The 23,398-nt window shown below is 41.4% G+C and overlaps 1 protein-coding gene across 1 annotated transcript in view; it reads right to left on the bottom strand.

The window, feature by feature from the left end:
- The window catches only part of MRPS31 (mitochondrial ribosomal protein S31), a gene marked incomplete at its 5' end in the record, with an annotated part of 29,454 nt that extends 7,161 nt beyond the window's left edge, over window positions 1–22,293 (bottom strand). Inside the window, 6 exons of the mRNA XM_079721971.1 lie at window positions 3,581–3,724; window positions 6,768–6,841; window positions 10,929–11,069; window positions 12,028–12,186; window positions 17,857–18,141; window positions 22,142–22,293. Coding sequence (XP_079578097.1) covers window positions 3,581–3,724; window positions 6,768–6,841; window positions 10,929–11,069; window positions 12,028–12,186; window positions 17,857–18,141; window positions 22,142–22,293 — 955 coding nt within the window. The remainder of the gene's footprint in view (window positions 1–3,580; window positions 3,725–6,767; window positions 6,842–10,928; window positions 11,070–12,027; window positions 12,187–17,856; window positions 18,142–22,141) is intronic.
- Between the last annotated feature and the right edge of the window lie 1,105 nt (window positions 22,294–23,398).

The raw sequence follows: 23,398 nt of genomic DNA, 5'->3' as shown, positions 1-23,398 counted from the left end.
AGGGCTAAAAAATAAGGTCGTAGCACTGGAAACTTAATAAATCAACGTGATAAGTGCTCTCAAAAATCCAAGGGTGATTTCTGGATTGAGATCTTGTTGTTGTTGTTAATTATTAATATCCTTAGATGTACTTAAAATATAAGACTTAAGACAGAAAATTTTGCAAGAGAAATCTTTTTTTTTTTTTTTTTTTTTTTGTGGTATGCAGGTCTCCCACTGTTGTGGCCTCTCCTGTTGTGGAGCACAGGCTCCGGACGCGGAGGCTCAGCGGCCATGGCTCACGGGCCCAGCCGCTCCGCGGCATGTGGGATACTCCCAGACCGGGGCATGAACCCGTGTCCCCTGCATCAGCAGGTGGACTCTCAACCAATGCGCCACCAGGGAAGCCCTGACCAATTATTTTTGACAAGAGTGTATTACAGCACTGAAGTAAATTCAGTCACTTTCACTTTGACTTGCTTCTACTTCTATTTTGTCAAAACTATTATTTCTTTTCCTGTTAGTATTCTGAGGCTCTTGTTCAAAGGCCACCATCTCAAACAACCAACAGATTGTTTCAGACAACACATACTTAATCATCTTTATATTTGCCCCAATTTTCTCCACACTATACCCTCCCACATGACAACAGAACCCTCTTTTCTGAACTTTTCTCACTATTCTTGTTAGCTCATATTACAGCACACATTCCAGATACCCTAGCAAAGGATGGCACATTACAAGTGAACAAGTTTAAACCAACTGAAGAATAAAAACAAAAGTGTGACTGACATCCATGACTGAGCTTTTTTGCCCACTGAAGCCTCTAAACTGAGAATTACTCTTGGAGGGTATTTCAAAAACACCTGTAATTTGGTGGCATGTACATGGCTAATGGATGTTCAAGAGCAAGACTCTGTTAACTGGGTAGTGGTAAAAATGAGATTAAATTTAGATAAAGCCAAAGCTAAAATAGAAGTGATCTTATTATCAATCCAATATATAACAAATACTACAAAATCTAACTGGGAGTAATTCCATCTAACAGCTTTTATAAATCTCTAGGCTCGCAAAGCACACAGAAGGGACAAACCAGGTTTTAAAAACTGACAAAAAGCTACTTCAAATTGGAAAAACAATTTTTACATTTTAAGTGGCAAAACAAACAACTGCAATTTTTTATATAACAGAAAAATGCAACACTGGGAAGTAAATTTTAAACACAAGACATGCATTTTATCATTTTTGGTATTATGTTCCCAAACTGACATGGTGAGTCCCTAAATACACAACAAAACATCTTTTCCCAAAAACGTCAAAGTAAATCTTCATGAAGTTAATTATCAGGAGAGAGAGCATGATGTTTTACTACTCTTAAAATTTAAGTATAAGAAATATAAAAGAATGTTACTGAACGGCTGAGGCTCCAGGTTCTAAGGCCGGTCCGCTTAAAGTATTCAGAAGATCCTGTGTGTACTGAGGGGAGTGATCAAAGTGAGAACGTTTCCACAGTTCCCTTCCTGTTTTTCGTTCAGATAACAATTGCCTTCAGGAGCTGGAAATGAGATACCTCCCTTTCCGACCCCAAAGCATCAATAATATGTACAGTGTATATGGACACTTGTCACATTTATCTCCCCAACCTGACCAGAAAACATGTTTTTTTCCTTTTTCAGAAATTACACTTTCTCAGAAACGAGGTCAAGTCTAAGATAAATTCCTTTGGAGTCTGGACACTCAAGATTCTGATGAACTTAAATGTTTTTCTGCTGATGACAACGTACTGCCAATTCATGCTTTTCTATTATCCTGTTTGGTGGTTCCTAGAAAATACACAGTATCCTCATGAATATTTTAAGATTTAAAGATGTTATAGTATAGAAGAGAGAATAGTTATAATAGCAAATCCCCTCACAATATCGTTGTTGTAGAAACAGGGATGATGATGGTGACAATGCTTTACTTGTATAATGAGTTGTTTCTCAGAAGAATCCCATAAAATAATCCTATTATTATTCCCATCATTTTATAAGATGGAGGAAGTGAGGCTTGGAGAGATGAAGACTCACTCAGGAACTTGATCTCTAACCACCACACTCACTGTCTCTCCTAAGTAAAGTCACATATTCTACCTCAATACTGGGTTTTAAAACCATATCATGAACCATGAGGACCTGGAACACCCAACTTTCACCAAATATGGAACAAAGTCTTCCTTAATATCATAGATTGTATTTTGTTAGTTTTTTTTTTTTTTGCTACTTTTAAAATTCTATCATCATACAGGAGGGGAAAAGAACTAACATTTATTCCTATGTATTATATGCCAAGAACTGTGCTGAGCAACTCAATATCTTATTTAATTCTTACATTCTTCCAGTGAGGTATCTTTAATTTTACAGATGAGAAAACTAAGGCTCGGGAGGTTAAATAATTTCCTCAAAGGCAAATGGCTAATAACTGACATAGCTGGAATCTGAACTCAGGCTTACACAAATAAATGTCCTTGGTTTTGGGGTTTTTTTTTTTTACCTTATCCTGATACCTTCTAGAATGTAGAAGCCATAATACTTTAAAAAATATTTAAAGTATACTTTAAAAAATACACATTATTTAATAGATGAAATGCAAATTTCTCTATTACTGAATATATCATACAAATATACAAAATATTAAGAATTTGCTAAAGGATTTGTAAGTCCCTAAAGTTTTCCTATACAAAAGATTACTTTATGAAAATATAAGACTATTTAAGCTACCACTCCACTTATTAATCCAAACAAATGAAAGGTTATCAAAAATGAAAATATTACAGTGCAGCATAATACTACAAAGGTTAAAATACAGACTACATTTTCCTAAGACTTCCTGAGGTGTTTGCAATTTCTATTTAATCTTACCATAAAAGTAAATGAATCCCTTCTAACTGAAAATACATCAATAAAAATTCAATGAAATGTTTAGCTGATGACATCATGGGTGCCATAAAAAATAAACAGCATAGCAATACTGTTTTCCTTTTGAATGAGGAAGATGTAACACCTCTAGAAAAATCTCCAGGAAAGTAGATAATGTTTTATTACTGGCTCAAAGCATCTAGGTATGCAGCCAAAGAATTTCAAAGCCTCCTAACATATTTGTTTTGGGTGGCTTTGAATACAAGAAACTTGTGCCTCATTAATGCAACAGTTTTAAATAAAAGATACCAGCATAAAACTTGAAGGTTGTAATGTTCCCCCAAACTGAAGGATGATCTCATACCCAGTATTTAATGTATTAGAAGATTTACCAGGTAATCTCCTGCTTTTAGCAAGTAGAAAACTGTCATCATTTGCAGTTCTTAACACTTCTAAGTCACAGAAATTCATGGTGCATTTCTGCCATATAATTTTACTTCTTTATTTTCCTTATCCAACAACTAGAATTCAGTGAAATCGTAGCATCCTTTTTAAAAAAACACTGTCAGATTTCTTTTAGGACATCACAAAGATGTTTATACAAAGTTTTGAAATTCAGGTAAATATCCAAAACCTACAACTGAACATCTGCTACATTTAATCTCAATCACTGAGTTTTATAAACCTATGGCATTAAGACTTACCTGCTTCATTGTTAATTGGGAACGCCCACAATTTCCCCTCTTTTGTCAACTGGATCATCTCTTCAAAACCATTCTGAAAGGGTTGTTCATTGACTGCCGCTAACTGCTTAGCAAATTCTACATCCCAAAGAGAAGGTACTGCCTCTGTAGAATAAAAACATCCAAATTACGCACAAGTCCATGTAAATATCTTTCTTTTTTAAAATGTTATCATCAGGGCTTCTCTGGTGGCACAGTAGTTAAGAATCCGCCTGCCAATGCAGGGGACACGGGTTTGATCCCTGGTCCGGGAAGATCCCACATGCCACGGAGCAACGAAGCCCATGTGCCACAACTACTGAAGCCCGCATGCCTAGAGCCTGTGCTCCACAACAAGAGAAGCCACTGCAGTGAGAAGCCCATGCACCACAATCGAGAGTGGCCTCTGCTCGCCACAACTAGAGAAAGCCTGCACGCAGCAACGAAGACGAGAGAGAGAGAGAGAGAGAGAGAGAGAAAGGAAGGGAGGGGGAGAGAGAGAGAGAGAGAAGGAAAGAAAGAATATAGTTATCATACAACCATTTTACTCCTAGGTATTTACCCAAAAGAAAACATGTCGAAACAAAGACCTGTACATGGAAGTTCATGTATGACCATGCCTGACCACTCACTGACTGCTGGTTATGAAGTATGTTGGTCTTGAACATCTGATACAGAGAAAAAATCCCAGCAGTTAGGCTAATTAGCCACATTTAAAGTAATCATAACAAAATAACTTAATTATCATGGTTACAACTTTTAAATTTATTCAGTGGGCAATGATCAACTTATGTCTTTTCCATGATCATCATCACCATCGTCATTTTTATTAAGAGCTGCAACTCTTTCCAGACACTGTACCTGACACTAATTATATTACCTCATTTAATCCTTGAGATGTACGTATAGGTGGGAAAAGGGAGACTAAGACAGGTTAGTATACCAGAATCTGAATTTGAATAATCAAGATCTACACAATACCAAAACTCTTTCCGTTAAGCTAAACTGCCTCTCCGCTGTTGTTTACTCCAGAATAAGCAGTCGGATCTAAGACAATACCCTTTGCAGCAGTGGTAAGAATTTAGGGGGGAGCGAAATGTGGGACTCATGAGATGGAAGAACTCATTCATTCAGTCAATAAATAATTACTGAATGCCAGCTACATGTCAGGCATTATTTTACACAGTAGGGAAACAACAGTGAAAAAACACTAAATTTAAGTTTGCACATTGTTTCTATTCTTGTATTTGGAAACAAAGGACAGTCTTCAGATTCATGCAAGTATATTTATTAAAACAGTACCTTCAATAGAGTAAATTTATATAAACCTGTGCATTATTTTCCTTATTAGAACATAATCATTTTATATTGTTTTATAAAATACATATAACTTCAGTACCTCCTTGCCAGCTAATTTCAGTTTTAGGAATAAGATTTCTGCTTAAAAAAAGCAAGCTGGGGGCTTCCCTGGTGGCACTAGTGGTTAAGAATCTGCCGGCCAATGCAGGGGACATGGGTTCAAGCCCTAGTCCAGGAAGATCCCACATGCCGTGGAGCAACTAAACCCATGTGCCACAGCTACTGAGCCTGCACTCTAGAGCTTGTGAGCCACAACTGCTGAGGCCACATGCCACAACTACTTAAGCACGCACACCTAGAACCTGTGCTCCGCAACAAGAGAAGCCACTGCAGTGAGAAGCCTGTGCACCACAATGAAAAGTAGCCACCACTTGCTGCAACTAGAGAAACCCACGCGCAGAAACAAAGACCCAAAGCAGCCAAAAATAAATAAATAAATAAATTTTTTTAGAAAAGTAAGCTGGCTCCTTCAAGAACCCAAGTACCTCTTCTGGCTGTTCATTAGGTGGACCATAGCAGCTGCCCTGACAAAAAATTCCCTTTCTGGGGCAAGCTTAAGAGTTGCCACTTCAGGAATTCCCTGGTGGTCCAGTGGTTAAGATTCACGGCAGTGGCCAAGGTTCAATCCTGGTCCGGGAACTAAGATCCCCGCAAGCTGGGCGGTGGGCCCCGCCCCCCAAAAAAGAGTTGCCACTTCAACAGGGGAGAGGTGATCCATTCTCCATGCCTGTGCATTTTGCATTTCCTTTTCCTCAATCATAGAGGACAGAATGCAGTTGTCAGAGTACAAGAAGGGGGGGGTTGTTCTCTTAGCTTCATCTTCAGCTTAAATGAACAGTGACTGAATTAATGCCTTTCCTCCATGGATATTTATTTTATAGCTCAATTGTTTAAAAAAGGATTTAAGATTTAAGATAACGGATTCCTATTATTTGTAAGCCACTTGGCTAGGGGCTATTGGGTGTACAAAAATCAATGAGACCCAGCCCCTAATATCAAGGAGTTTATTGAATAGTGGGAAAATCAGATGTTTTTATAAGTAACTGGAAGATTAAATGAGCCACTGGAAGATGGCCTAGAAACTTAAATATCAAAAATAAAATTATTTCTACCAAGGTCCAAAAGGTTAACTGATAATCCTTAGAAATGAAAGTCACTTATAAGCTAAGACCGTTTGTATGGAGTTTCTTCATTTAAGTTATCAGTAAAACAAATTTAATGTCAAGCAAAAGGACACTTATTTCTTTTAATTAGGCTTAAAATGGTGACTGTGAAGGATCTGACTTCTTGTCGAAAGGAGAAAGGGGGAAGAACAGAGAACAAACACTAACTGTGTGTTAAGAAAAAAACACTACAAGTCTGCTAAATATATTCCCTGAATGCTCTCCTTACCATCTCCTAAATAATCTCTAAATCACTTCAATAAATTAGCATCTATAAGTGCTATCTCCTCTTCTAGATAGTAAGCTGCCTAAGGGCAGACACCACAATTTATCTTTACGTAATAGTACAAAGGTGTGTTGCAAATAGTAGGTGATCATTAACATTCTAACCCAAATTAGCAGCCAATCTATAGATCTGGATTCATGCGGTTGATGGTACTTACCTCCCATTGCATCATGGGCTGCAGCATTTCAAGGGAGAAATCTGACCAACACTAACAATGTCAACAACTACGTCAATAAGATCCAGGTCAATGACAGGATGGAATATTAAAATACCTGATTATTATGCAATCAAAACATGAAGGACATTTTTCAAAGATGGAATGTTTCTACACCTGAGAAATAGTGTTATTTTCTTAACAAACCTGTTTCAGGTGCCTCTTCAGTAACTGCCTTAAGCTCAAAAATATTAAGCCTCTTCCCCTTGAATATATTTTTCCTAAAACTGAAAAAGAAAAAAATTATTTTAATGAATATTTTATACACAGTCAACAAAAATTGTTTATGAGAAGAAAATTTTATATGAAATATTCAACGTAAAAATTAAAAATAATTCTGTTGCCCCACAACAGACATTTTAACTAAATTGCCACGTCTTTAGGACTGATAACTAAAAACAGGAACAAGTTCACCTGAATTTTTGCATCATAATACAACAAAGAAGTTACAATTTAACTACCAAAATACCTAATTGAAAAGATCAGCTTAATTTGCCACAATTTTTATTTGATCCATTTCATATTAAGGTTTTAGAAAACCTGACATTGTGGAAAGCTATTAAAATATGCTAAGTTAGAAGTTGTTAAAGTCAACAGTTGTCTTAGTTTACAGGTAAAAAACACTGCCTACTTAATTATAAATTATAATTATAAAAGATTGCACAGGGGCTCCCCTGGTGGCGCAGTGGTTGGAAGTCCGCCTGCCGATGCAGGAAACACGGGTTCGTGCCCCGGTCTGGGAAGATCCCACATGCCGCGGAGCGGCTGGGCCCGTGAGCCATGGCCGCTGAGCCTGCGCGTCCAGAGCCTGTGCTCCGCAACGGGAGAGGCCACAACAGTGAGAGGCCCGCGTACCGCAAAAAAAAAAAAAAAAGATTGTACAGAAAAATCAAAACATTCCCACTTACAAAGCGATCATTCTGTAATTTTAAAATAATGTTTAACTTTCTTTACATAGCTATTTAATTAACTTGAAATTAATGTCAGAGAGTTAACAGGTAACTTTTCCTTGTATGTTTTAATCAACTGTTTTATGGGAAGCACAGCAACATAAGCACATACAACAAGAATGTGTATCAATTCACGTTCTTACTTGAATAAATTTACTGGCATACTAAACACTAGTTTATAAACTGGAAGGTTTGTTTTTAAAATAATTTTGAATTCTTTTCTGGATCAAATTACTTTTTTCTACTAAATTAAACTAACTGAAAATACTGCATTAAAATTAGATAAGGTGATCTCAAATCATACAGTTTTCCTCTAGCAGGTCCCCAAGTATTTGTAAACAAAGGCTACAGAACTACCCTCAGTGCCTTGCCCTCTTCTCCCCACCCGGCATTCCCTCAACCTCAACGACATGTCAGGTAAACAGGATGATGGATTAAAGTACAGTCAAGAGGGAATGATTCACCAAAGTATGGAATTTTATAAGAGGAATGTACTAAAGAGAACGGAAGGGAAGGGAAAGAATATTCGCTGTGCATCTACTATATATTGTTCACACATTTCTATCCCTCAAGAAAGCCATTTAAGCAGGCTTCACTTCCAGCATTTCACAAATAGGGAAGCAGACTGATGGGGCTATGAAAGTTTAGTCAGATGCACAGTGCAGGCCAGCGTGACTCCAAAGCCAGTGCTTTGGACTCGCACCTCTCCATCTCTAACTGACGGAATCAGTCCAGGCCTGGAATGTCTCAGGCTCTCCCAAGTCAGAGCAGGTGAACAACTTGGTATATCACCATAGCTTCCCCTTATTCTAGAGTCCTTTAGGCAGCTTTTAAAAAAAATTATTTATTTATTTACTTATTTTTAGCTGCTTTGGGTCTTCATTGCTGCATGCAGGCTTTCTCTAGCTGTGGCGAGCGGGGGCTACTCTTCCTTGCGGTGAGCAGGCTTCTCATTATGGTGGTTTCTCTTTGTTACAGAGCACGGGCTCTAGGCGCACGGGCTTCAGTAGTTGTGGCACACGGGCTCAGCAGCTGTGGCGCACAGGCTTAGCTGCTCCACAGCATGTGGGATCTTCCCGGACCAGGGCTCGAACCCGTGTCCCCTGCATTGGCAGGTGGATTCTTTTTTTTTTTTTAAATAAATTTATTCATTTTATTTATTTATTTTTGGCTGCATTGGGTCTTCATTGCTGCACGTGGGCTTTCTCTAGTTGCAGTGAGCGGGGGCCAGTCTTTGTTGAGGTGTGCAGGCTTGTCATTGTGGTGGCTTCTCTAGTTGACGAGCACGGGCTCTAGGCGTGCGGGCTTCACTAGTTGTGGCACGCGGACTCTAGAGCACAGGCTCAGTAGTTGTGATTCACAGGCTTAGTTGCTCCACGGCATGTGGGATCTTCCCGGACCAGGGCTCGAACCCGTGCCCCCTGCACTGGCAGGTGGATTCTCAAACACTGCGCCACGAGGGAAGCCCCACAGTTATTTTATAATAGAAAGCTGTCTTTATTTACATAAAGTTTCTGTTCTTTCTCTCCTTCAAGCCTATAAAGTGATAGCTGGGGAGGGGAACCAAATATTTAGCATGGTCTGACAAACACTAACTGAACTTCATAGCAGGATGTGCTTACAGAATGTCTTCTGTGTGTTGTGTAGTCCATGGGTTTTGTTCTATGTATAACCTCAGCAACCTGAGTTAGCTCCTTCTGGGTGTTAGATTTTTAATTTGTACAGGAAGACTGGAAAAGATGGTCAGCAGTTAACAAAGGAAGTTCAGGGGTTATAGTGACTTCGGAAGATTATTTGAATTACTAATTTAAAGTGATATTTATATCTATGACATTGAATAAAGTAGAATGTGTACTTGGAGTTTAACTTATTAAATATTGCCCTGGGACTTCCCTGGTGGCCCAGTGGTTAAGAATCCGCCTGCCAATGCAGGGGACACAGGTTCCATCCCTGGTCTGGGAAGATCGCACATGCTGCGGAGCAGCTAAGCCCCTGAGCCACAACTACTGAGCCTGCGCTCTAGAGCCCACAAGCCACAACTACTGAGCCCACATGGCACAACTACTGAAGCCTGTGCGCCTAGAGCCTGGGCTCTGCAACAAGAGAAGCCACCGCAATGAGAAGCCCGCACACCGCAACAAAGAGTAGCCCCCGCTCGCCGCAACTAGAGAAAGCCCATGTGCAGCAATGAAGACCCAATGCAGCCAAAAATAAATAAATAAATAAATAAATAAGATAGAAAAGGCATTAAATTTGTTAAAAAAACAAAAAACAAACCAAAAAATATTGACCCAAAATATTTAATTTTAGTCTTCTTTAAATCAGTCTTCTTTGAAATGATGCCATGCAACTATATCAGAATGCTATATTATAGATTGATTTTTAATGATTCGAGCTGTCATCAAAAATTAGAAGGTGGTGAGGAAGAAGCTGAAAAAGTAGGGAGGGGGTTTATGTGCATAAAATGACTGCATTAAAAAGCTGCCTAGGACTGCCCTGGTGGCACGGTGGTTAAGAATCTGCCTGCCAATGCAGGGGACACGGGTTCGAGCCCTGGTCAGGGAAGATCCCACATGCCGCGGAGCAACTAAGCCCATGTGCCACAACTACTGAGCCCGCACTCTAGAGCCCGCAGGCCACAACTACTGAGCCCGTGTGCCACAATTACTGAAGCCCGCGCGCCTAGAGCCTGTGCTCTGAAACAAGAAGCCACTGCAGTGAGAAGCCCGTGCACCGCAACAAAGAGTTGCCCCAGCTCACCACAGCTACAGAAAGCCCACATGCAACAACAAAGACCCAACGCAGCCAAAAATAAATAAATAAATGTATAAAAAAACAACCAAAAAACTATGTAAGGCATGGCTTAGCATCTTTAAGAACTGCAAATTACCAAATTCAGATTGCCACAAATAATCTACTACTTTAAGGTATTATAATGGATCGTCTTTCTTTTTCTGATGGTGGATTATTTCTCTAAGGTATGAAGAAAGATGATTATATATAGAGATATAGAGAGTACATGAATATACACTGTTAGGCACACATCAGAATGAAAAAGTGTTCCTCGCAAAACATTCATTTGTTCAATTCAGTCAGCTCCACTTACTCTAAATCAGGAGACCTTTATTCATCGTGGGTAAATGTGAGGCAGGGCCCATTCTGATTTACAATATAGAAAAATGTAGGGCTGCTAAACCCAGTACATCTTTCCCTCTCTAGGAAATGGGACGCGGAGAGTAAGGAGACAGATATAAATGCATTCATGATGCTCAGACACCCAACAGCAACAATATGCACAGCAACAAAGTAAATCTACAGTTTAACAAACAAAACCAAACAGACTGCAGAGCCTGAATACCTTCTTCTCCGATCAGCAGGCTTCTCTTGGCCAACAAAATCATCAGTCCCTTCATCAAACTGAATCTGATGCACTGGTCTTGTGCTAACTCTCGCTGTGGCAGATCTGGCAACTTTCATATCTGATATGATGTCAGTGAAACTGAAATAAGAAAAAGGTCAAGTGTGTTAGAAATTTTAGCTACAGAAGAGTAATAAACTTGCTTAAACATGAGATTCATATCACTTAATTCTTACTTCACTTCTATGCACTAATACTGAACAAAAAGTCATGTTTAAATAAAAAATTATGTTGCCTATTAACACCACAGACCACTAAGATTGATGTGGCTTTCTCTCTTTTAAAGATATTCTTCAGAAATGTTCATTTAAAACATAATTAAGGGCTTCCCTGGTGGTGCAGTGGTTGAGAGTCCGCCTGCCGATGCAGGGGACACGGGTTTGTGCCCCGGTCTGAGAAGATCCCACATGCCGCTGAGCGGCTGGGTCCGTGAGCCATGGCCGCTGAGCCTGCGCGTCCGGAGCCTGTGCTCCGCAACGGGAGAGGCCACAACAGTGAGAGGCCCACATACCGCAAAAAAAAATACATAATTAAAAGTGTCCCTCATGAAAAACTGTCAAACATCCAGACAAGTAGATGTCAATATCTGTATACCTAGCACTTAGATTAAAAACCTATATTAAAGTTGAGATTTAGCCATATTTATTTATTGCTTTGCACTTGTTCAAAGACAAATAAAATGCGTGATCATATTGTGCATAAAACCAGCATATTATTTAACTAAAAAAAAAAACTTCTCAGAGAAATTGTCTTATTTTATTATTTATTTCTTTATTTTAAATAACATTACTGAATTTACCACTTCTTTTTCAGGGACAAGAAATTATGTAACTTCTCAAGAGAAGTTTAATCATTCAATTGGTCTTTTAAAACTGAAATCTTACTTTACACACGAGTTTTAAAAAAAACAAACTGCTAATACTTATGAGGCACATTTTATATGTAAGTGAATATATTATGTAATATAACTCAGCACTCACATGAAGCCAGCCTATTTTGACGTATCAGCATCACTGACACAGCTATTTGATTCACCAACCTAATTTTACGTCTCTCTCCATCCTTCTGTGCCCTCGAGTCTTCCTCGTGCTGCTGGAGCTGCTTGAGCAGCTCCGACTTGGTCATCTGCTTGTCAAAAGGGAGAGAGTCTGCAACCGCGGAGGCAGCCGCCACCAACTCCGGGCTCAGGGACTCACTTCTGGAAGAGAACATGGAAGACAAATGAGAGAAAAGAGGCATTACACTTCAGTGGAAAGTAAAATGATTTCTTGGGAGAAAACTTCTTGTCCTTCAAAAGGTATCATTCGGGCTTCCCTGGTGGCGCAGTGGTTGAGAGTCCACTTGCCAATGCAGGGGACACGGGTTCGTGCCCCAGTCTGGGAAGATCCCACATGCCGCGGAGCGGCTGGACCTGTGAGCCAGGGCCGCTGAGCCTGCGCGTCCGGAGCCTGTGCTCTGCAACGGGAGAGGCCACGACAGTGAGGGGCCCGCGTACCGCCAAAACAAAAAAAAGTATCATTCAATTCAATTTCTGACAAAATCAAGAATTCTTAACACAGCATTGTAAATCAACTACACTTCACTAAAAATTTTTTTAAAAGAAGAATTCTTAAGTATTAGGTATCGGTTTTATATAAATGTTACAATATTGAAAGTTAAAGTTCATGGATCCTTCATGAAGCACAGTACTAACTCAGAGCAATAGATTAAGGTGGAGGAATGAGGGATCAGCCCCGAAAGTGATAAATTAGTGGATTTTTAAGTTAGATGCCATTTTATTTCAAAAACAATACAGACTGCAAGCAAATATAAAAGTGGTTAAACCTGTTTATACAAGCTTTAATGGTAATATCCTCAAATTGGAAACAACCCAAAGGTCTATCATCACAACAGATAAACAGTGATATATCCATGCAATGGAACAGTACTCCGCTCACTCCACAACATGTATGAAACTGAATGAAAGAAGCTGGATTAGAAAAAGTATATATGGTATGATTCCACTTATATCAAGTTCTAGAAGAGGCCAAATTAAGGTGAAAAAAAATCAGAACAGTGGCTGCCTCAGGACAGAAGGTTACTGATGGGGAAGGTGGAGATGGGAAATGCTCTGCATCTTGGAAAGTGTGTGGGTTACACGGGCACATCAGTTTGCCAAACTCCTACAGCTAAGATTTGTACCTTTAATGTATGTAAATTTTACCTGGAAAAAAAAAACATAAAATCATCACGTGGGAGATGGAAAGTGGGTGAAGGTATAGGTGACAAGAATGGCAAGATCTGATAATTATCAAAACATCATACGATTCTGTTTACTTTATGTGTGAAACGTTCCATAAGCTAAAAAAAAAAAAAAAAAAAAGCTGTTCTTCAGTAAATTAGGGTAAGTTAGGAGAAAAATATGCCAGATATAAAAAGTTAATTACAGTTTTTACATCACTGAAAATTGCCATCTCAATGAGTGGGATCCAAACTACTGTTTTACTATACTTGGCTTTCTATCTTAGGAAATGATGTCTAACATGCAAATCGAAGTTCCCACATCCCTGAAGCTGCGCCTCAAAGAGACTGTCAGAGCCTGGAAATGCTCAAGGAAGCTGAGAGTGAGGGCTGTAGGAAAATCAATGTTACTGGAAGCTGGAGGAAAGGGGTCCTTAATGAGTAGGTAGCTGAAATCAGAGCAGGTAGCTGCTTGGTTAAGAGAATGTTACTTAAAGGAGGAGCTAGAAACTATGGTTATCACTGCACCCACCAGGGGTCTTGTAAGGCTTCACAATACATGCAGACTCACAAGACGACCACTGACATGCCCGGCCCGGACTACTCAGAAAGGTAAAGGGCAGAACCACAGCAGGCTGGCAGGGCAGCCTCAGGTGCCCCTCTCGGGGAGTCCCTGCAGCACTCGGGGGTGACACATCACACAGCCATCCAGGAGTTAGGATAGGAGGCCCACATCGCGCAGGTGCAGGAGCTTAGTGCCCCACAGGAACCAGTATCTCTTGTAACAAGGCCACAGGCAGAGTATCTGTGGTCCCTACAAAGGACATGCAGTTACAAGAGTAACTGCACTCAGGGAAGCCCTAAGTACACTGAACCATAAGGTACCTAGAGTTCGCCCAATCCAGATGCAATCAGTTATTCAGGGGGTCAATTTTATCGTGATAATGTTGCCTTCGATACAGCTGACAACTACAGTAATCAGGTTCACGGCTGTGGCAGATGTTTTCATAAAACAGAGACAGCAGTGTTTCTGGTCCCACAAGCTCTTCCAAAACCTTGCCCATCTAGAGAGGCAATTTCCCCTCCCCCTGAAACCAGGGAAGGCGTCGTGACTGCCTCAATGAACAGAATGAGAGAGAAATGATGCCCTGTGACTTGTGAGGCTAGGCCACATAACGTGACACGACTTTTGTTGGGACCTCTCTGGAGACGTGTATCCATGGACCCCAGCTCTCAGGTTGTGAAGAAGCCCAGGCCACTTGGAGAGGCCCTGGGTAAGTGTTCTGGCCAAGAGCCCCAAAGATGGTCTCAGCCAATAGCCAGCATCAAGCACTGGAATGTACTGTACGTGGGCAAGCTTTCAGAGAATTCCAGATGCCAGCTTTGAAGCTGCCCTTGCTGACGCTGAGTGGAGCAGACACAACTATCTGCAGCTCTTTGCCCAAACTGCAGAGAGATGCTGCCAGTAAGCCTTGGGATGGTTTGTTATGCAGCTATAGATAACTGGCACAGATTTTGGAGCCTGGAGCTTGGGTGCTGCTGTTATAAAACAAAAACAAAAAAACCTAAAATGTACGGGAGAGTTTTGGGTACTGGCAGAGGGGGGAAACTGGAGAGATCCTGAGGCAAGTGTCAGAGAAAGCTTAGGGCCTCAAAGAGACTGTTAGGGCCTGGCGGCCGTGTGAGGACTATAGGAAGACCAGCATTACTGGACGCTGGAGGAAAGGGGGCCTTTGTTTAGCGACATTATTACTTGAAGTAATGGGGCACATGAGAGAGATGCTCAGTGAGTTGGACGACCTAGCAAGCAGACTTCCAGACAGAATACTGAAGGTGCCTCCTGCCTGCTTAGTGGCCAATGGTAAAATGGGAGAGGAGAGAGAAGGAAGAACTGTCCCACATAAAGGAGCCAACACCTGCTGGGATCAAAAATAAAACATTTCTCATTCTTAGCGCCCCCAGATAGCAAATGATGCTAAAATTTAGAAATGGCTTCTGTACAGAGATCAAATCCAGGGCAGCATTAGGAAAACCGTCTAAAGATAAAGCCATGGGCATGACTGTAAAACCCTCTGTTAAGATCTTAGAAAGATTTAAGATGGTGCCTTAGGGTGCCCTTCAGACAACAAGAATTCTAGGAAACTTAAAGGTGTGGTCCCAGGGCCTCTCACGGGGAGCTCAATGTAGACCAGGACCCTGGTTCCCAAACTGTGCCCTAAGGCACCCTGGAGTACCATAGGGAAATATCAGCCACGTCTGTCAGTGACTGTGTGAACTACTAACTCAAGGTAGTTCACAGTTTTAACATTAGACTACTGCATTCCTTTCAATGCCACCATATCTTTGTGAAGATGGTTCTCCAGCAGTTGCTGTGATGGTTCTCCAGCAGTTGCAGCAGTGAGAGGCCCACGTACCACCAAAAAAAAAAAAAAAAAAGCAAAACCCTTCAAAAATCAATATGGAACAGGAATGAGAGTGGCGGTGTCCAGTCTGACTCCAAGGCTAGGTCATAAAACGATACAAATTCCTAGGGGCTCGTTTTCTCTTGGGACACTCACCCTTGGAACCCAGCCACCATGCAAGGAGGAAGCCCAGGCCGCATATAGGTGGTTCTGTAACAGCCCTGGCTAAGGTGTCAGCTAACAGCCAGCATCAACTGTCAGACCTGAGTGAGCAAACCCACAGATGATTCCAGCTCCCAAACTTCCAAGTCTTCCAGCTGAGGCCCCAGACATCACGGAGCAGAGGTGAGCCTTCTCTACTGTACTCCGTCCAAACTGCTGGCCCACAGAATCCGTGAGCATGAAGAAAGGCTGTTTTATGCTGCTGAATTTGGGGGCAATTGTTATGCATCCATGGTAACTGTATCAACATGGGGGAGGGTGTTCGACATATAATACAAATAAACGAGCTAAAAGCGGGCCATGCGCGGGGCAATGATGACAGTACATCACGAATCAAAGATGATGACTAACCAAATTCTCTGCATCTGGGATTCCTTTAAAAAAAAAAAGCAGACTGGAGGGGGGGTGGGAATCATTAAAAGATACATTTTTAAAAACTCAAAATAAATGTATCTCATTCACCAATCTTTTGATATAGGATCAAAGCCTCTTCTTTGAACACAGGACCACTGATAGAAGTTCCAAGGTATTGATACATCTCTTATATGTATACTACACCCACAGTACATCCTCCAATATTGCCAATTTTGGTTTCTTTAATGTGGAAACATGGCACAAGAACTTAAAACGCTTACAAAGCAGTCTGAGGGCAGAATTTTCCTGGACTTTTATGCTTGTCTCATTCATACCTAATTGGAAAGCACCTGTTTTTTTTTTTTTTTTGCGGTACGCGGGCCTCTCACTGTTGCAACCTCTCCCGTTGTGGAGCACAGGCTCCGGACACGCAGGCTCAGCGGCCATGGCTCACGGGCCCAGCCGCTCCGCGGCATGTGGGATCTTCCCGGACCGGGGCACGAACCCGCGTCCCCTGCATCGTCAGGCGGACTCTCAACCACTGCACCATGAGGGAAGCCCTAAAAAGCAACTTTTAAAATTACCTTTACTGAGTCTTTGCAAAGCAATCAACTCATTTTAACCATTTCATTAATAGTTAATTAAATTGTATAATTATAATAAAAAGCAAAATGAATCATAAACAGGTCTGGAAGCTGGGAAAAAACCTTACTCTTCATAAGTAATTATAAATGTGTGTCGGAGTATTACCTAATTACGTATGTATATATTTTTTATTTGTTTAATATTGTTTCTAAAAAGGAGGAGGAGAAGGTACTTAACATGGGCATTTCCTGTTTGAATTAGCTTACTCTCTACCACCAATTATGCTTTCCAGTGGTAGTTTAGATACAATATGATACAATGTAGAAACCAAGCAGTTGTTAAAATGTTAAGTCATTCTGGGAATAGAAACCTATACTATCTGTTTATTCTGCTAAGAGAAGTCAGAGATGGGGATCTTAAAGCCACATTTCTTATTACTTGAATTGACCATGTCACTGGTGTAATCATTATTTATATATCACTAAAACAAAATACTGCCATTTAAACTACAACACAATGCTAAAATATCACCGATTGCACTTAGAATCAGTAAAATATTATACTCTTTTGACAAGCACAAGTAATTACAATACTTTGAGGAAACCACGTAAGCTGAGAGCCCTGATAATTACTGGTCAAAGGAAGTAATATAAAACAGCTGTAATTAACATGACAATTCTATCCTAGCTGGAATTTTTTAAAATGAAATTTCAAATAAAGAAGTCCTTCAGAGACACAAAGCAACCTTCAAATCAGGATGTAAATAATTTGTTAATTAACAGCTTAAAGAAGCAATTAAATGCAGTTAATAAGTGATGAATATGTAAGAGAATGTGGAGTTCTCAATTAGATCACTACTCTTTCCCTCTCTCTAGACTCCATACAGATATCCACTTATTTAAATACAGAATAACAGTATTTCTCATTTAATTATTAGTCTCTGTGTTTACAAACCAATATTTAGTCTTCATTAACTCTGTATCTCCAATGTAGTCTAACTTAAAAAATTTTTTTTCTAAAAGAGAAAGACTGGAGTTTCAAAAATTACTTTCAAAGAAAAACATTCAAATTGCAATTCAACTTACCTCTTTTGGGGGGCATCTTCTGGAGCATTCTGAAGTCTGACAGTTGAAGCCTCCAAACTTTTAAGTTGTCTTCTGTTGGGTGGCTTTGTTGTTTGTACATTTACTGTGCTTAATTCAACTTTCATTCCCTTAAGAATATTTACCAGGTCTTTTTTCGTATTCTCCTTTACACTGTGTTGGCTCTCTGTCTCCTTGGAAATCTCACGGGTTGGAACAGACTGCTCATCTTTCTTGCAATAGATCACGCTGTTAGTTCCAAAATATCTTTGGATATTATTTTTTGTCCTGAAAAGATTAAAGAAAAAAAGGAAAACAAAAAAACACTGCAAAATAATACAGAGCTCAAAACGCTGCTTCTATGTGTTTAAAATTTTTTCACTTAAACCCTTCCCTTTTGCATATTACTGTTATCAGCAACTGTAAGGACAGCAATTTAACATTTATTGAACATATACTATGTGCCTAGTCTTGTGCAACATTTTATGTACAGTTTCTCATACCCACATCAACTCCAAAAGGTAGGTATTATCCCCATTTTGCAGATAAGGAAACTGGAAACCAGAGGAGTAACTTAGCCAAGGTCATGTAGCTCAGAGCTCACTAAGGCCTAAGACCCGCTGGTGAGCACAAATGAGTTACAGGTGTGCTGAGATACTGACCACCTGGTCCTTGAAGTGGCTGGGCGAGGAACAGGGCCGCTGGTGCACCTGTCTGTTGCCGCCTCCCATTTATCTCAAGGTCTGGTACAAATATCATTGTCTATGTTCCATTAAAAAAGTTGCGAAACACTGACATGGTTAATAAATTTCAACGTATTATTCTCAAACCCCAAGCTGACAGACTGCCAAGTCCTTGCTCTTAACATGATATAAGATCTCTATAAAAAGTCACAATTAAACAATAGGAAAATAAAGAAATTTCTATCAGTAAAAAAAAAAAGGTTACTTTCTTCAAACAAATTCCTGGGTGTGATTCTAATCTATTCAACTTTCTCATTGAGCTCCATGTCATTTAACTGATCACTATCTGTAAACTAAGCTAAACTGGAACAGAAAAAAAGAACATTCAGTGGCTACAGTTGTCATTCTGCTTTCTTCTTTAGATTTGTGAAAAAGAACAACACAAACAATCACATCTGTTTCGAACTCATGCAAAAAAAGACTTCCCAATTCTAAGGAACCCAAATATCTAACTTTATTTTGTGGCATTAAGAACCTTTTGATAGTTAATGTTGGAGAACTTTAAAAACTAATGACTGTGTTAGTTTCAGTAAGAGGGTATAAAGTACAAAAAGTCATTTATTAAATATAATGAATATCTACTCTGTGCTGAGCACTATACTAGGCATTGATGATCCTTAGTAAATAAAAATTTCATGGTGCCTGTTTCATGAAGCTAACCGGCTAGAGCACTGTTTCTCAAACTTTAATATGCATAATAACTAACTAAAGGACTTGCTGAAACACAGATTCTTTAGTTCCACCAAGGAATTCTGATTCATTAGCTTTGGGGAGGAACTCAGAGTCTGCATTTCTTTTTTTTTTTTTTTTTTTTTTGCGGTATGCAGGCCTCTCACTGTTGTGGCCTCCCCTGTTGCGGAGCACAGGCTCCGGACGCGCAGGATCAGCGGTCATGGCTCACGGGCCCAGCCGCTCCGCGGCACGTGGGATCTTCCCGGACCGGGGCACGAACCCGTGTCCCCTGCCTCGGCAGGTGGACTCCCAACCACTGCGCCACCTGGGAAGCCTGAATCTGCATTTCTAACAAGTTCCCAAGAAATGCTGATGCTGCCCATCAGAGGCCCACATCTGAGTAGCTACGTTACACATTCCATTTAATCCTTACACTCTTACAGAACAGGTTTTATTATTCCCATACTATAGAAGAAACTGCTGCTCAAAAAGGTTAAATTAGTGGTTCTTAACCTTTAGAGGTTATATGAATCACCTAGAGAGCTTATTTAAAACACGGATTCCTGAGATTCACAGTTGGTAAATTTGGAATCAGGACCAAAGATCTGAATTTAATCAAGACCTCAGGTGATTCGGGTGCAACTGATCTCAAGAACCTGCATCAGACCCTGGGTTAAATAGTATCTCAAGTTCTCAAAGCTAGTAAGTGGTAGTGCCAGATGAGGGACCCTTTAATGAAAAGAGAAATGGCTATTTCCAAAAACGCTGAAACAAACTTTGATCTGCTCATAAAAATGTCAGAGGCTAACACATCAGACACTTAAAAATCAGAATGAAAACCAACTGCTTAACCAATATCCTTATAATCAGTAAACAGGGAACTTCCCTGGTGGCACAGTGGTTAAGAATCCGCCTGCCAATGCAGGGGACACAGGTTCAAGCCCTGGTCCGGGAAGATTCCCACATGCCACAGAGCAACTAAGCTCATGCACCACAACTACTGAACCTGCGCTCTAGAGCCTGTGTGCCACAACTACTGAGCCCGCGAGCCACAACTACTGAAGCCTATGCACCTAGAGCCTGTGCTCCACAACAAGAGAAGCCACGGCAATGAGAAGTCTGCGCACCGCAACGAAGAGTAGCCCCCGCTCGCCGCAACCAGAGAAAGCCTGCGTGTAGCAACAAAGCCATAAATAACGCAGCCATAAATAAATAAATAAATAAATTAAAAACAAATCAGTACACGGACACATTATAATATTCAATATGCGGTACCACTGAATTTAGGAAAATGCTCTATTATTTTACATGTGAAAGTTAAATTAATACTAAAGGCATTATAACAGAAAGGTGGCAATCAGGAGAAAGAATCTCACATATAACCCATACTTCAATGTTTCCTTCCAAGACTGCTCTAGTACTACAGAAAGTAACCTATATTTATACCAGGAAAATCATGTATAAGGAAGTAACTCCATAACACTAAAATAATAAAACTCTAGCCCTAACCTCCCACCTGGGCTTGTTTCCACTGACAGCATCTCATCAGCACTTCAAATGCAGCACATCCAAAACCACATTCAAGAGCTTGCCTCTCAGACTGACTCCATTTTTCACTCTTCTGTACTGAAGGGGCCTCTTACCATAAGTAGCTATTTTTGTATTCTAAAAACTATGACATATTTTAAAAGCCTTCTCAAAGCTGGTCCTCATTCTTCTGTTAATATTAATGTACCCTAATCCTCCCAGGCAGCCAGCTGAAATCTTTGCTCTGAGTGCCCTACCCTTACCTCATGATATATCACATCCTGGCAATTTCACCTCTGAATTCTTTTCCATCCAGCTACTTCTTCCCATCCCTACTGCTCCTAACCTGCTTCAGGGCTGTACTTAACCAAAAGGGCCCCCAACTGATCTGCATGGAATATATACGCAGGAGAATTAAGTTTTCATAATCATGAGAGTTCTCAGAGAATAAATACCAACACCAAGTATGCTGCAAATCTTTTTCTTGCCTGGCTAACTCCAACCCTTGGGCCCCCTTTAGATTTTTTTTTTTTTTTTTTTTTTTTTTTTTTTGAGGTACACGGGCCTCTCACTGTTGTGGCCTCTCCCGTTGCGGAGCACAGGCTCCGGACGCGCAGGCTCAGCGCCATGGTTCACGGGCCCAGCCGCTCCGCGGCATGTGGGATCTTCCCGGACCGGGGCACGAACCCGTGTCCCCTGCATTGGCAGGCGGACTCTCAACCACTGGCGCCACCAGGGAAGGCCCCCACCCCCTTTAGATTTTATCAGGCTTCTTTTCCCGAAAGGATACTCTGAACCTCTCCTGCAATGGTCAGGCGTCTCGATTTGCTCACCCAGCAATTACCAGTTCAATGAATTCTGTGGCACTCTGCGCTACCTACACTATCTCAGCGATTACTCCACTATACTTGAATTGCCTATGTGGTGGAACTCTAAGCTCGGCGATGGCAGGACTGTGTTACTCGGGGCTTAACCCCAGGGCTGGCACACGGTAAGCGTTTTCAGTAATGAAGGTAAAAATGAAACCATCACAGACTTGGGAGGCAAAAAATTTAAAAAATTTAAAAAATAAAACAAAACAACTTCGCTTTCTGGAACCTGTTTAAAATGAGGGGAGAAGTGGCAAGAGAGATGAGGCACGGCATGTAGCAGAAAAAGCACAGGGCAGCGGACCAGGCCTGTCACCATGACCTTGGGCAAGTCATTTTATCTTTCTGGGATTTCCCTTTGCTCAGATTTAAAGCGACGGCTTCTCAGATCCCGCGGATCATAACACGGACTCCAAGAAGCCGGAGAAAAAGAACTGAATGTGCAGGAGCGCGGACAGGGGTTTCCTGAAGACCTGCCGGGCCAACAGCGCTGCAACGCGGTACCTGACAGTTCCATGCGGAGAAGCGAGTAGCACGACGGCGGCCGCCGATACCTCTGGGCCTCCGGAGCACAAAGGGAGGCGGGAAAGGGGGCGAAGAGGGAGGAGAGCCGAGACCCTCGGAAACATCGCGGAGAAACAAACAGAATTGGGCACACAGGGGCGACGACGCGTCCTCCGACAAACACGCCCCCCCGCTCCCGCTTCCGTTCCCCAGCCCGACGCGCTCCTCTCGCTTCGTGTGCCGGCGGACAACAGGGGCCGCTAACTGTGTTCCGGTCTCGCCCGCGGCCGAGCCCGCTGTCTCCAGGCGACTCCTCCCCCCCTCGGCGATTCTGGCCCCATCCCAGAGGTGGAGTCAACTGAGGTCAGCAAGGGGGTGGCGCTGGGGACGCGGCCCTGACCCGAGGACTGAGAATGGAGGGAGCGATCAACTGTGCAAAATACTGCTGATGGGGCCAGTAAGATGAGGCGCAGAACAGACCCTACTGTGCGGCGTTAGGGGGAGAGGATCCACAGCGTTCATCATATTCTCAAAATGATCCATGGCCACCAAGGAGGTTAAAAAACAAAATTAACATGGGACATGCTGTCCGATAAATTAGTATTTCTTTTCAGTCTCTGTTTTTGACGGAGAGTCAAAACATGAGACATATATGTTTCATTGATCTAAAATGGCCTTAGAGATTAAAAAAAAAAAATGCAAGAGAAAGACCTGACTTTCTCCTGCCCCATATGAAGGCAGTGAACAGTGGCCCAGAAGAGATGAGGGATTCAGATCTGGAAGGGCATGAGTGTACACACCCGGGTGAAAAATGCCGGCTAGTAGGTCACATGCCAACCTCTAGCTTAGAATTCCATACTGTCGGCTGAATATTAGCATCAACATTTTCCCTGCCGCTTCAAAAAAGAATCAAGATTGGTGGAGAATTTTTTAAAGTAAATTTATTTATTTTATATTTTTGGCTGCATTGGGTCTTCATTGCTGCGCGTCGGGCGTTGCTGTGCTGGGGCTTCTCATTGAGGTGGCTTCTCTTGTTGCGGAGCACGGGCTTCAGTAACTGTGGCTCTAGGGCTCTACAGCGCAGGCTCAGTAGTTGTGGCTCGCGGGCTCTACAGCGCAGGCTCAGTAGTTGTGGCGCACGGGCTTAGTTGCTCCACGGCATGTGGGATCTTCCTAGACCAGGGCTCAAACCCGTGTCCCCTGCCTTGGCAGGTAGATTCTTAACCACTG

This window comes from Hyperoodon ampullatus (assembly GCF_949752795.1).
Source record: "Hyperoodon ampullatus genome assembly, chromosome: 16".
Classification (NCBI taxonomy): Eukaryota; Metazoa; Chordata; class Mammalia; order Artiodactyla; family Ziphiidae; genus Hyperoodon; species Hyperoodon ampullatus.
This window is presented reverse-complemented; position numbering and strand designations above follow the sequence as displayed.